The sequence below is a fragment of the Fusarium proliferatum genome, assembly GCF_900067095.1.
Source record: "Fusarium proliferatum ET1 genome assembly, contig: FPRO_scaffold003, whole genome shotgun sequence".
NCBI lineage: Eukaryota > Fungi > Ascomycota > Sordariomycetes > Hypocreales > Nectriaceae > Fusarium > Fusarium proliferatum.
The window spans coordinates 1,089,880-1,103,298 of record NW_022194792.1 but is presented as its reverse complement, the minus strand read 5'-3'; the positions used below and the strand labels follow the sequence as shown (position 1 = coordinate 1,103,298).

General features: G+C 47.8%; 8 protein-coding genes and 1 non-coding gene across 9 annotated transcripts; 1 reads left to right on the top strand and 8 right to left on the bottom strand.

The window, feature by feature from the left end:
- Positions 1 to 819: 819 nt before the first annotated feature.
- On the bottom strand, positions 820 to 1,604 carry FPRO_06760 (uncharacterized protein; the record flags this gene model as incomplete). The annotated part of the gene is made up of 2 exons (XM_031228291.1): positions 820 to 1,510; positions 1,567 to 1,604. The coding sequence occupies 2 exons, from the start codon at positions 1,602 to 1,604 to the stop codon at positions 820 to 822; spliced, it is 729 nt and encodes a 242-aa protein (XP_031078642.1).
- Positions 1,605 to 2,242: 638 nt separating this feature from the next.
- FPRO_06761 (uncharacterized protein) lies at positions 2,243 to 3,419 on the bottom strand (the record flags this gene model as incomplete). Its single annotated transcript, XM_031228290.1, has 2 exons — positions 2,243 to 3,187; positions 3,243 to 3,419. 2 exons carry the CDS (start codon positions 3,417 to 3,419, stop codon positions 2,243 to 2,245), a joined length of 1,122 nt encoding a protein of 373 aa, XP_031078641.1.
- A 1,240-nt stretch (positions 3,420 to 4,659) lies between these two features.
- On the bottom strand, positions 4,660 to 5,775 carry FPRO_06762 (uncharacterized protein; the record flags this gene model as incomplete). Its single annotated transcript, XM_031228289.1, has 1 exon — positions 4,660 to 5,775. The coding sequence occupies one exon, from the start codon at positions 5,773 to 5,775 to the stop codon at positions 4,660 to 4,662; it is 1,116 nt and encodes a 371-aa protein (XP_031078640.1).
- A 438-nt stretch (positions 5,776 to 6,213) lies between these two features.
- Positions 6,214 to 6,591, bottom strand: FPRO_06763 (uncharacterized protein; the record flags this gene model as incomplete). The annotated part of the gene is made up of 1 exon (XM_031228288.1): positions 6,214 to 6,591. The coding sequence occupies one exon, from the start codon at positions 6,589 to 6,591 to the stop codon at positions 6,214 to 6,216; it is 378 nt and encodes a 125-aa protein (XP_031078639.1).
- A 66-nt stretch (positions 6,592 to 6,657) lies between these two features.
- Positions 6,658 to 6,978, bottom strand: FPRO_06764 (uncharacterized protein; the record flags this gene model as incomplete). The annotated part of the gene is made up of 1 exon (XM_031228287.1): positions 6,658 to 6,978. The coding sequence occupies one exon, from the start codon at positions 6,976 to 6,978 to the stop codon at positions 6,658 to 6,660; it is 321 nt and encodes a 106-aa protein (XP_031078638.1).
- A 1,206-nt stretch (positions 6,979 to 8,184) lies between these two features.
- FPRO_06765 (uncharacterized protein) lies at positions 8,185 to 9,422 on the top strand (the record flags this gene model as incomplete). The annotated part of the gene is made up of 2 exons (XM_031228286.1): positions 8,185 to 8,623; positions 8,713 to 9,422. 2 exons carry the CDS (start codon positions 8,185 to 8,187, stop codon positions 9,420 to 9,422), a joined length of 1,149 nt encoding a protein of 382 aa, XP_031078637.1.
- A 215-nt stretch (positions 9,423 to 9,637) lies between these two features.
- On the bottom strand, positions 9,638 to 11,629 carry FPRO_06766 (uncharacterized protein; the record flags this gene model as incomplete). Its single annotated transcript, XM_031228285.1, has 1 exon — positions 9,638 to 11,629. The coding sequence occupies one exon, from the start codon at positions 11,627 to 11,629 to the stop codon at positions 9,638 to 9,640; it is 1,992 nt and encodes a 663-aa protein (XP_031078636.1).
- A 460-nt stretch (positions 11,630 to 12,089) lies between these two features.
- On the bottom strand, positions 12,090 to 12,194 carry tRNA. Its single transcript has 2 exons — positions 12,158 to 12,194; positions 12,090 to 12,125 (listed from the first exon to the last, which is right to left on the bottom strand). It is a non-coding gene; the product is annotated as a tRNA-Phe (tRNA).
- A 398-nt stretch (positions 12,195 to 12,592) lies between these two features.
- Positions 12,593 to 13,405, bottom strand: FPRO_06767 (uncharacterized protein; the record flags this gene model as incomplete). Its single annotated transcript, XM_031228283.1, has 1 exon — positions 12,593 to 13,405. The coding sequence occupies one exon, from the start codon at positions 13,403 to 13,405 to the stop codon at positions 12,593 to 12,595; it is 813 nt and encodes a 270-aa protein (XP_031078635.1).
- Between the last annotated feature and the right edge of the window lie 14 nt (positions 13,406 to 13,419).

The following is a 13,419-nucleotide window of genomic DNA, read 5'->3' as shown; positions in this document are numbered from 1 at the left end:
ATCATAAGAGTATCCTAAAGTCAAATTGAGATTTAATCAACATCGTAGTTTTTGAGTTGTCTGTATATGTAATTGGCTCATTGCCATAAAGTCGGATGATTATTTGCGATTTGCAGTTGAGACTTGTGGCTGAGATCTTAAATCAGCACAGACAACTTAGTCAGTGTTGTGACCTGCGTCAAACCTCTGAGAAGCTCACAAAGCTTTGATGCCTCTTAATAAGCTTCTGCACAGTGCTGGAATATCTCATCGGCATTATAAGTCACGTTAGCAGCTCTGGTAGGGCAGCCTCTTATAGCCATGAAGATGATACCTGTCTCGGTAGTATCGACGGGCAAAGACGATGGACAATGATGCTGGACATTGATGATGTTCGGGAACTAAGCTCAAGATTTGTGCTAATTAAGCTATTAGCTATAACCCTCAATGGCAAATACTACATTTATTTGTTAACAACCCCGACGGCGAAAAGAAAAAGAGAGCCGAGTGCTTACAATGATTTCCCTCAAAAAGCAGATTATATTTTCGAGGGGAGCATGGCCAGCCTCTTTCATGTGTAAGGAACTAGGAGAGAGATATGCGAACCTGTGAACGAGTTGAGAATAGAACCAAAGCTCCTTCAACCTTCTCCTATGTCTTCCTCTGCTGTACGTATCACAGCTTAGACTATCTTATGATGAGATTTAGGATGGGGATGCTCTTAGTATAGAATATGCCTAGGCCATAGGGCCATTTCGGAGGTTTTATATAAATCCGCCAGAATGAACCTCGTGTCGGTGTGGCTCAATTAATAGGTCGCACTAATTGGGACAAGAACACCTAGATCGAGTATTTGAGAAACCTTTCTAGCTCCGGTCTCCAGTCTCGCACAGGATCATCAACACCCAGACCAATACCGTGTTTTCCGTCAGGCAATACCACTACCTGGACCTTTCGACCATGCTTAGCCATAGCATTGGCATAAAGATATGTATTCTGAACCGGGACGAGTTCGTCATTTGAAGTATGGAAGAGGAACGTCGGTGGGGTCTTGTCCGAAACCCGATTCTGCACGGATAGGCTTTCGATCTGTTTGCGGGTCGGGTTGTTTCCGAGCAAGTTATATCGTGAGTTCTCGTGAGTGTAGTCGTCCTCCATGGTGATAACCGGGTAGCTCAGAATACCAAAGTCGAGCTTTGCCTTCGGATTTGTAAGTGTTGTTCCTGCAAGATGGCCACCAGCTGAGAAGCCCATGATGCCCAACTTCTTGGTTCCAGGGCTCTGCTTTCTAATCATCTCGACAGCAGCCAGGGCTTCGTCCATAGGTGTCGGATACAGTGGCGGAGTTTTGATGCTGGCCGTTGTGTAGTTGAGAACCCATGCGTCGATGCCAAGCGTGCTGAGGTACTCTGCCGGACCAAATCCTTCGTAGCTAATAGACATCACACTGTAGCCACCACCGGGGCATACTAGAACACCAACGCCAGTTGAGTTGGCGGCCAGAAAGGCTGTGAGTTGCTTGGGGTCGAGCCTAAGTTCAGTATTAGCACTAACGGCCCAAGATATAAGCTTGGGATTTGAACTGACTTCATCCTGATATTTTCGGTGTCAATCTGGTCTGACATGATAAAAGATCCTCTCAAAGGATTCAGTGGCGGTTTAAATACGAAACTTCAATTTATCCGGATCAGCAGATTCCGCCAGCATTAAACCCAGATGCCGTGGATGAATTCTGGAGAAACCGGCGGGGAAGCTTAAAACGTTACTTCGGACGATGTTGACCCGATGGCATGGGCCACAAGCTCATCTTTTCTGGGTATCAATGCCGAGGTCTCAAGGAATCTGGGGTAGAGTCCACCAATGAGAATAGTCAGTTGGTGGGAAAAGGATGATCTCCCGGATGAATGACATGGCTATAAGTCACCATCATGTCATACAACCTTTATCTACGACGCCTATTATGTGCACAAGACTATCCTTAAAGACTGGAAGGTCCTCAAGAAATAAGAAAACTAAAAGTTTAGAGGAGAATGCCAAAACAAACTCAGTAAAGCATCCCCTAAGCTTAGGCTAAATTACCTCAACATTTTGATCGCCTATAGCCAAGGTCCTGGGTCTTCTTGCCTCTCCTAGAGAAGGTTCCCGAGAGAAAAACAAGATTATAAGAATTCAAGAAGGATATATTAATACTACGTACTGGAGCGACATTGCCGCTGTACCAATTCACCACCTGGCAAAGCTTTCGCGGAGCGGGGACTCGCATTTAGCCGAATAGACCTCGAGCATTAGTCGCTCGAATCGCGTTCGCCTTTCGAGGATCCGGGAATACCTCTGCAACATCCTTATCGAAAGCAGCAGCATACTTGGCAGCTTCTGACATCGGCGTGAAGACAGTGTCCGATCCCCAAACGATTCTGGTGTAATCAACCCATCGAAGCAGTGCAGGAATGGCGAAGTTGACAGGCCAAGGTCCAGCAAGGTCGAAGTAGAAGTTCTCAGAGAGGGTTTGCTTCATCGAAGCCTCTGTCAAATTGAGACCAGGGTAAAGAGCGCTGTAGGTGATAATGCGGTCCAGGGTTGGGATCAGACCACCGCCAGCATGGGACATGATCCACCTGAGGTTGGGGAATTTGGTCGGCATTGACGTGTAGAATAAATCGGCAAAGGTTCGCGCTGTCTCGAAAGGGAAGTCCAAGGTAGGAGCAGCAAATTGTCGCACGGCGACTGGCCGGTTGAGAGCCTGCCATTGTTGTTGCGAGATGGAGGGAGCGGTCTTGTCAATGTCGAAACGCATCTTGTTGAACTGAGTGCATGGGGTGGTAGGGTGCTCAAAGATAGTGACATTGAGCTCATTGAGCGCGTCGTAGATGGGCTCAAGATCACGATCGCCGAGATACAGTCCGTAATAGTTAGACATCATGACGATGCCATCGGGCTTCGGGTTGAGCTGCTTGAAGAGATAGTCAATCTCTTTCAAGGAGGCCTTGATATCAGGCAGCGGAAGTGACGCAAAAAAGCCGAACTGCTTGGGGTACTTGGCCTTCACCTCAGATCCATACTGGTTGACTCGACGGGCCAACTTGATAGCTTTCTTGGTGGCATCCTTGGACGGAACATTGAGGTAGACTCCAGGGCTTGAGATTGACAAAATCGATTTCTCAATGTTGTTTTCCTTCATAAATTGCAGATGAGACTCGGCATCCCATTCCTACTGATATAAGCTTATGCCTATCTCATGAATGGGTTTTCAGTGCAGTACTCACGGGAGTAAAGGGCATGCCATCTGGACCAGGTACTTGTCCAGCCTCTTTCAAGGCCTTGGCATAAAAATCGGGAACAAAATGAGCGTGAACGTCGATCTTGGCCGACTTTTGGGGTGAGGGAGTACTGCGGCAAGCAGCGACTGCCAAAGAGAAACTAAAGAGCGACAAGAACTTCATACTGAATAAACAAAGATAAAATGAGTGTCAAAAGGAGTGTAAAAAAGAGTGTTGCCGGAAACGAGAAAAACCGTTAGCAATGGGATCGTCACAATTATTTATTCATGTGTAACAATCTCGGGAGCCGAGAAAAGTTCAAAACGTCTGTTCCAAGTGACAAAAAGACGTGAGCAAAGTAAGAATAACCCAGTACAGATTTAGTGAACCTTAAATCAGATATTTCTGGCACCACTATTTAATGTCAGCAGTTTTCTTGCTCTGAGGAGTGCCCCATGGATCGAGTGGGAAGCTGGAAATTGGTATCGGCATCAGGGACGTGACAGAATCCTACGTTCTAACCCGACGATTGTCGGGCAAGGTTTCTCAATATCTACAGCGTGTTTTATTGGTTAGAATTCGAGATCATAAGCACTAATGTTCCGTCAATGCGACTCTGTCTTTGAAACAGGGCGATGCTTGGACTGTGCCCTCAAATTACAGTGGGTTTCAGAGGATTTTCGCATCGTTTACTTCTTATCTTAGCGGTGCTTCCTTATCTAAACGACAAACCCCAGTCTCTCCAGCCATAAGACAGGGTGAGCAAGGAAGAAAACTTGGAACGTTTATCTTGAGTGATAGAATAACTCAGGTAAATTTGGCCCATTAAAATAGATCTAGGCTAATAAACCCTTCAAATCTGTTCCAAGAGCTGGATATTTTCCTCCTCCTTTAGGGCCGGTCAAAGGTCCATATGGAGTCAGGATAAGACCATAGGACCTCTGTAACTTTTATGTCCCGTGCAACGGTTCAATGCATCAACGGCATCTCACGACTCCAAGAAACAGACCGGGGGATAGAATAAGATGATCTCTTACAGATGAAATATCTGAAAATATGCAGATAATGAGTCGCTGAGCTTGGCGCCAGCGCCGTATCTCCCTACCATCAATGCCACAGGACCATTGGGACGAGAGATTATAGCATGATGTGTAAACGTAAAGGATGAGAACCCATATCCCATATTTCACAGAATTCTTCGTCAGAATCTGAAACAAGGACGATGGCGCAGCTCCTCAGCGGCCGAACCAGGCGCTAATGAGCTTCTACCTTGCCCCTACCGATGGCCTAGCCCAACGGGGCGCGGACCTGGCTTATAAGCCAAACAGCATCGTATCTATTCATTGTCTCACCAAGGCCAGCCTGTGTAAGTACTAAGAGATCTTTGATTGAGAGAATGAGCATTATAAAGTCTACTGGTAAACTAGTCGAGTGTTACGCGCTGCCGGAGTTCTAACATACGCGCTTGATCCCAGAAGAATCGTCCTCGGCTCCAGGGCTCATAGGCTGTATCACCATTCGAATAATACTCTGGGCTGAAGTGCTCAAGATTAGACACTAACCTACCACAAGGGTCTGGAATATTATTCGTGCCATCTTTGCAAAACCACATGAAGCTCCCGAGAACGAACTGGCGGAGTTCACCATTGGTATAGTGTTCTGCAACGGTGAGGCAGACATAGCCCTGCAGACAGAGCAGAGCAATGTAACGTAGCTCCTTATCTCGAGTCCTCGCACGGAACCTAGCAATACGTACGAGTTCAGAGCGTCGAGGTTCCGAATCTCGGCGCAATTCCTCAAGCTCGAGTTGTCGATCAACGCGTCGTATGAGATTTTCATAGCATTGGAATATAAAGCAGAAAATGGACAGGCAGGCGCCATTGAAGCTGTTGTGAATAGAGTACCCTTCTGAGAAGGAATCCTCGCTATAGATTGGAAAAAGCGTAGCTTGATGTAGCTTTGTCTCATGCAATAGGGTTTTGTCGTAGACAAGATGATGTCGCTTGCATTCGAAGCCAAGGAATGCTTCTCGTAACCGCCTCAGTTCGCTGTCAGTAAGGTCAACCGTTCGGTAAGGCTCAAACCTCGATACACCGGCCCTTCGATGTGAGAACACCCTAGCATAGTCGTCTTGGATCTTGCTCCAAGCGTGAACTGAGTACCTTGAGATGAATCGGTCGATTTCATTGTTGAGACTGGCCATCTCGCAGAGCAGCTTCAAGTTGCACCACTCGCCATAGAAGTCTGCCTTGCATACTTCTTGTTCCGCTTCTGCAGGATCTAAGAACGCCACATTTCGCAAAGCTAAGCGTAAGCGACAAGCGCGAACGTCATATCCGAATGTCTTTTCAATTGGAAGCTTTCGGTCAAAGGCCCGTACGGCTGTTCCCACAACACGTTGACGGTGTACCCGGAGTAGATGCAAGGCTTTGGGATATGAGAAGGCGAACGCTCTTATGCTGGAAGGACACTCCAAGCACTCCATAACCATGAGAAGTAGCTCGGCTGGAAGACTACACAGAGGCGATATCGAACTCATATTGACGAATGAAGAAGAAGAGGGGAGCGATATGTTAAATTGAAAGAGCGAGAAACAGCGAGGGGGAGGACTAAAGGCACTTTGTGGGGGTATTTATAGACTCCTTGTCCTGACATATTTTGAGATAAAAACCTTTATTTAACTTTGCTGCTTCTTAAAGTCAAGAGAACAGAGATGAGCCAAAATTACAAGGATAGAGTTGGGCGACGTAAACTGTATTGAAGGGAGTTGTAATTCTTGAGCTCTTGACTGGATCAACCACGCCCGGATATACCAAGGTTCATACAAACTTCTTAACATGATGACATACCTGAAACCTACACGCCCATACCAAAATTTATTGAAGGTTATGTAACTTCTACCTTGTGTGGCAAGGTGTATGACTGGAGACAGCAGGCCTCTCTGTCAACATTTTAATCTATTACATAAGTCCTATGATCAACAACAACTACTGGAGGCAGCGGCACCCGTAGCGCTGATACGACTTGATCGAATGTCTTCTTCGCGCGTCTGAAATTCGTAGATGAGCAGGAAAGTTGTGATGACGGCATACTCAGACATAGGGCCGAGATCTATGTTGATCTGCAAAGTTCCAACGGCACTGAGACGCAAGCTCATGGTGTGGCTTGTAAAGACTGCCATGAACTGGCCATTTGGATCCAGCAGCTTGAAGTTATTGTCGCTCAAACGAGAAGCTTTCATACCGTCTACAGCTACACTGTTGCCCTTCCTCCAAGTCATTGGAACGGGCCGTCCTGTGTTTGGAAGATTAAAGGTAAATGTCCAGCCGTATTTGTCCTTTCCGCGGTACAGCATTTCTGTCCACCGAACATTTAGCGGATCTCCGAGACCAATGCGAAATATCTTCTCACTGCTGTTGTATTAATTGCTTATCTTTGGGAGATAGAAAGCAACCATTGCGACCCCCTCGGCGTTCAGGACCAAGTCGGGGTGCTTCTTCTGATTACTTGAGATGGCAAGGCTGTAAAGGACAGGACCGCCGGGTGCATTGTCGGGCTTGCACTCGTAGCGGTCGTGGAAAGAAGGTTTGGTGATTTTGAACCGAGCTAGGCCTTGCATCTGAGTGGGCGGTGGATGATATATGGGATGGCTATGGCATTGAGTGTGCCCATACATGGTGTCCTGCGGTAGCGGACCCAGAGATGGAGCGTACTGCTGGGGTTGATGACATACCATTGCCATAGTGAAGTCAGTGCAGAGAGAGGCAAGAAATTGAAAAGGATACACGAAGCCCAAAAGTGTATTATATATGATGCTAAGGGTGATGTTGATGGTAAGAGAGAGAATGTAGAATAGGAAACATGCTTGGTCAATCGTGGAACATATATTTCGCAAGCTGCAGCGGAAGATCGGCGTTATGAAATCACACTTAAATAACTTGTAAAGAGGTCTTTAATGTCCATTTGGCCCATATTACTTCCAAGTGCAGATATTACGAAGATTGGATTAAGACGAGTGGCTGATAATGTCCGTTGCGATACGGTTCTACAGGCTGAGCGCCTGAAAAGGGGAACTCAGCGCTGCGTGGACTGCGTGTGTTGAACAACGACATCACCGCCCCCAACTGACAGGAGGTCTTGGACATTTTGAGCCCGGGTTATCAAGATTTAGTGGCTTTGTTATGCCACCAGCCCTACGGATCTGCACTGTTGCATCCATGAATGCGATCGCTTCACGACTCCACGGGGAGAACTGCATCCGATTGTAGCTCCAGGTTGATAAATCACGCCGGTAAACATTACGGGGTACAGACGATGGAAAGTAATTCGGTCATCTACTGATAGTACTAATATAGCCCAATCTGCGAGTACTGGCTGTCCTCATTTCGATGTCGCCTTCGAACCTTCAGTGTGATAACACAATCAAGCAAATGCCCTGGTTGGTGTTTTGACACGAAGCGCTCGAACCGGTACAAAAATGATCTTCGAGATCACGGCTATTCTGTTCCGATAGCCTTGCAGTGAATGGCGACATTTTAACTCCGAGTATTGCTGGTTTTCAAAGGTCTATGCTGCTCAGGTAAGCCGGTCACCTCCAGTGTCAGGCAGAGCACGATGTAGTGACTCAAGAGCCAACAGCTGGCAGGCACTGCTTGAAGATACCTACCAAACACGTTGCCCGTCACCTTCACGAATCACGCGCACGAAGCTCGCGTTTGAGGTTCTTCCCAAAACAACACCAGAAAGATTATCTCAACTTTCTCTTTAACTGCATTCTCCCCATCTTCACAGCAGCCCCCCAGACTCGACAAACATCTCATCTATTGAAGCACCATTGGGGAGTCTCCCAGATACTTGTACAGATTTTTGCTAACACTTATTTGGCTAGGCTCGCACCAACCCGACGTCAAGTGCCGTCCTCAAGAAACATCGATCGAACACGCTGAACATGGCTTCAGCCAAACAGGATCTCGAGATCAACATTCCCACGGCGCAGATGAAGAAGTCGAATTCGGAGATTAAAAAAGAAGCCAGGCTTAGAATCCATGAGGCCAACATCGATTGGCTGAACAAAGAGTGGAAAGGGCCAAACTGGTTCCCTACCGATCTGCTGCGGCCTTCCAAACCTTGCCGTAGTGTTGTCCGTGGCCTGAAGAACATCACCGAGGAAGCCATGATCAAAAACATTCCGTTGCCTTCTCTCTGGGAGTCTGGAGGATACCTCAGGAATGTCGTCGATCAAGACCTGGCCACCAGGAAAGCGGGACGTAACCCAAAACACAAGCATCCACAATCTGGACGCCTTACCAAGAAAATGGTGAACCACGCACGCAAGAACATGAGTTCGTCGAAGGCGGAGAAGGGTAATGATTGCACTTCGTCCCTGGGTAAGTTATGTCCGCCAATTGACTGAAGCCGCCTGCCCCAAATCTTGAAGATACCGTGACATGCAGAGCATCGGCTGATGGCAATACAGGTTCCACGACAGGTGATGACTCTGAAGTAGAAGCACCCGAAGAAAGTAGCACCGCTTCACGATTGAGTTCTTCTGCTCTCGATTCGTCAGCCAAGCAACGACTCCCATCGGCACTCCACGATACGATAGCGCCCATGGAAGATGAATTACGAGATCCACCACAAGTCACGAAGCGAGCCCTCGAAGACGATGAAGACAAGACTTCGAACTCGACTCGAAATACGAACCCTCAAATCACCATCGATGAAGTTCTCGGGAAGCTTAGTTCTGATCGAATAGAAACTGCCCGCCGCATACTGGACATCGAACTTGATACCGTCCTCTCAGTTAAAAGAGGTGCTGAGCAAGCACTGATGGACATCTTGCATCGCGACTGCTCTGTGGCAGTAACCCAAGCTGAAAGAGTCCAAGCTCGTAATCGAAAGCAAGAAGCCGACAAGGCATTTCGCCAAACTGACGAGAGACTCCATGGACCGAGTCAAACTCTAGCCGCGGTGAGCAACCTCAAGAAGACCTTCGATGCACGTGCCCTACGAGCTCTCAAGCTCGAGAATGCTGAAAGAATGGTGAAAACATGCAAGGAGAGACTGCATAAGGCGCATATGAACCACGAAGCGGCTCTAAAATCCAACCCGATTGACGATTGTGACTTGGAAGCAGTCTGGGATATGTTCAAGGGGGATGATGACGATGAAAACGACTTCCAGTAATGTTACATATCCTCTCATTGACGGTACAATCGTAGTCAAAGTGGGAAAGGTTTTATCTGTTAACAGTGTACTTTGTTGTTCGCAACCAACTATGGAACCTAAGGTGGACTAAGTTCCGGTAGTCCCGAGCAAGTATCACTATAGAGCACCATGATTCGTATGAACAGAGCTCTCCTAACTTGTGATGGTCAAAACCTCGGTCTACCTTTGAAGAATCACGCGATCAGAATCTCCCGCTTCTGCAACCAACCTTCAGTGACACTAGCCTCCGCCTCACCGTCCATGAAACCATGCACGTAGGTCGAACCAACAACCATATACACCTCACCTTCAACACCATCCCTAGGTTCAACCTTACGTAACGCCAGAGGTACCTTTCCCCCATCAAGGACAGCCACAACATCGCCCTCCTTCGCAGCAAAGCGCGTGGCTAGAAAGAGCCCATTATCTGTGGCCGCGAACATGAAGCTACCAGGGCTGTAATGATGTGAAATTTGACCCTCGATATCAAGCTTAGTGAGATCCTCGTCATCGGTGGGCTGGTAACCGAATGCAGATCTCGAGTATTTGTTGCCAAAATGTAAACGATATGTCTGTAGGGGGCCCCATTCACTTTTTAACTGCTCTTGGTTTTCAACATCCAACCTCTCAATTTCGGTTTGTCTCAACCGACGCATTCTTGGTGGGAGAGTGCAATCCTTTACCATTGTTCGCCAGAATGCACGAATGGCAGTCTCGCCTGTCAATATCTCTTTACCGCCGACTTTCGGGGCATACAGATGCTCCTGGGGATGCTCAAGTGCTTCCTTGCCAAGGTAAAGGTTCATGACATCGAACGCTGAAAGTCGTTTGTCATTCTGGAGGACAGGTGCGACTGTTCCAAGAATGGTGCCTTTGGTGATCAGGATATCCTTTTCGGGGCCGATGAGTCGACATGGAGTCTTGCAGTTCCTGACACCAGCGTTGAAGATGTCGCGCTGGGCAAAGAGCATTGTTGCGCATTGCCGACGCTTGCTATCGTATTCAGCAACCCAAGATGGCACTCTATGTTCTCCCTCTCGCAGCGCTGTAGGCCCTTCCGGGCGTTCAAATGGGTTTTGGCAAAGAATATCCAAATTTCCGGCGAGATTGATTAAAGAGGCTGTCGCCTGTTGATACAATTCTGGCACTGACGTCATATAGTCGACATTTATGCCGTGCTCTTCCGTGACCAGGCCAAGGAGCCCGAAAATCTTGTCCCGAGGGTTTGTCGACTCCATTTCGCGAAATCGCACAAGCACATCCATGAGCTTGGACCCCTGTGACATGAGACGGCGTTGGTCCTCGATCAGCTTGACGGGAACGAACACTTCACTAAAGTCCTTATAATATGAGGGAGAATGACTACTCTGACGGCCCATGTGGAACGCGTCAAAGTATGGCTCGTCTTTGAAGAGGCTTTTCAGGACATCCCAGTTTAGCTCAGCATCTCGAGACATGAGCGTCAACCGCGGGGCCAGGGAAAGCTCCTGCATGACCCACAACCGGCTCCAGAGTGTTGGCTGCCTGAATACGGCACCGAGAACGAGCTGCGACCCTGTGAGGAGACGATAACCTTGTCGGGCCTGATCTTGTAGCTCTTTCAGAGTTTGCGGGTTCTTCTCGGCGATCTCGCGCATCAAGTCCATGCCCTTTTGCACCCATTCTTCTTCTTCGTCAAGATCGGCATGACTGTAGAGCTCACGAGCCTTGACGTCTTTGGTGCCTATCATCGGGTCTAGCCATGCGATATCTCGCTGGCAATTTGAGTATATTTCGCGCATGAGAGCGACTTGATGACCCCGCTCCTCGACATCTGACTGATTGATGCAGATCGCATCAACCCAAAGAACTCGCGGTTGGCCATCCTTCTGTCTTTGCCTCAGGCACGATAGAATGTATTTCAGGCTTGGTGTGATGAAGAAAGTGTGATTATTGAGAATTATCGGCTCCGAGAAATCAGGCTCCCCCCAAACATACGATAGGGCTTCGTACTTTGGATTCTCAGATGAAGTGTTGAGTACGGCGTGTGAAAGGGTGCAGTGAATATCTGCATCTTGGTCTCGAGGCGGAAGAAGCGTGAGAAGTCGAATTTCTTGCCTGTTATTGTCTAGAGGCCTGTAGATCGTCGCAGCTACTTCGCCATTGACGGACATGGCCCTACGGCCGTGATCGAGCTTCTCCGTCATTTTAAGATCCGACCTTTGAATTGAACTTGAGAATAAGCAATGCAGATTTAAATTAATGGAGTTGATGGTGAGATTGGGCACATGTAAGAATGCTGCCTAGGGCTGAAACCGTATAGAGGCTGTGTTGAACAGACCACGGGAGGCAAGAAAACCCTGGGCACTGATCCTAAGTATCACAAAAGATTAATCTAAGGCTCTTCTTAATTCATACTAAACTTACCTAAGTGTTTTTGTCACTTAGAGTAGAGAGCCTTAAGCTTTTTTCGCTCCCCAGGAACAGGGAACAGGGATCTGACTGATCTTGGCTCTAAAATTAGACACTTCATCTTAGATATCAGCATGCTCGTCTAATGTCGCGGTTTTGAGGCTGGGTTGCTCACAGCTTCACAAGCATGCAAGTGGCAGTGCTGATGCGGATTTATGGTACGGTTGCGGGAAGAAAGTGCAAAAAGAAGTTCGATGCGGTTTGTGTGGATCGAACACACGACCTTCAGATATCACTTGATTTTGGTGAGGATTGAAGTTTAACTTCAGTCTGACGCTCTCCCAACTGAGCTAAACCCGCTGACTAAGGAGTTGCTGTTCCGGTTTCGTCTGCACCCTTGTGAGGGAACGTTGGGATGGAAGAAACAAGGAAATCGCTTGCTGAGGACACAACAAAGATATCATATGGCCGATGCTATCTTGAATCAAGAAGTTGTGTTACCTCGCCAAAACTCAGTGAGGCCTATAGAACTTAGCCTGATTAAGCTTCAATCACCAGGACTGCACTCACATACTATGACATAAGAAAAGAGACAAGCGTACAGAAATACGATTCAGCATCGATTGTCATCTGAGATGCCTGTACCGTCTTAACCTAAGACGTAAGACGGATCAGCCCGCTGCTTGTTCTATGGTACCCAAGTTCCAGCTCCTAATGCCAACTCCAGTCGTCCAACTCAGTGATCCTCCCACTCGTCATTACCTTTGTGTATAGCCGCCATCAACAACCAAGGCAGATCCAGTAACAAAAGAACTTCGTCCTCCACAAAGATACAAAACACCATCAGCAATCTCCTCCGGTGCACCCATCCTCTGCATGGGAACAGCTGTCTTGATACGCTCTTGCATAGCCTTGAGCACTTCGGGGTTCTTTGTGGTCATTGGTGTCTCTGTGTATCCCGGGCAGATGGCGTTGATGCGTAGACCCTCCTTTGCGTAGTCCTCGGACGCTGAACGCGTGAGACCGATGATGGCATGCTTAGCTGCTGTGTAAGATGTCGACAGTGGAATACCAACAACACCCTGGATGGAAGAGAAGTTGACAATAGATCCTCGCTGTAATTCCCTTCCGTTGATAGATGAGCGAATGGGCTCTTGCTTCAACATGACTTGTGCTGTAGCTCTGAGGACAAAGAATGTTCCAGTGAGGTTGATGCTGACAACACGGTTCCAATCAGCTGTATGGGCAAATGCTGCACCGCCTTGATGCTTCATGGCAATACCAGCTGCGTTGACAACATAGTCGATGCGGCCATACTTTTGTGCAACATCTGCGACAATCTCGTTGATGCGGTTCTCGTCTGTGACGTCTGCAGAGTATATCTCAATCTTAAAGTCCTTCCTTGGTGACAATTGCTCTTTTTCAATCTCAGACTTGACGATCTGCAGAGATTCAAGGTTAAGGTCTATGAGTGCAATACCGGCGCTGCCATCGCGGGCAAAGGCCCTGGCGCATGCTCGGCCGATACCTGAAGCACCTCCTGTGATCAAAGCGTATCCTGGGACATCCATTGGAATAAAGGTAT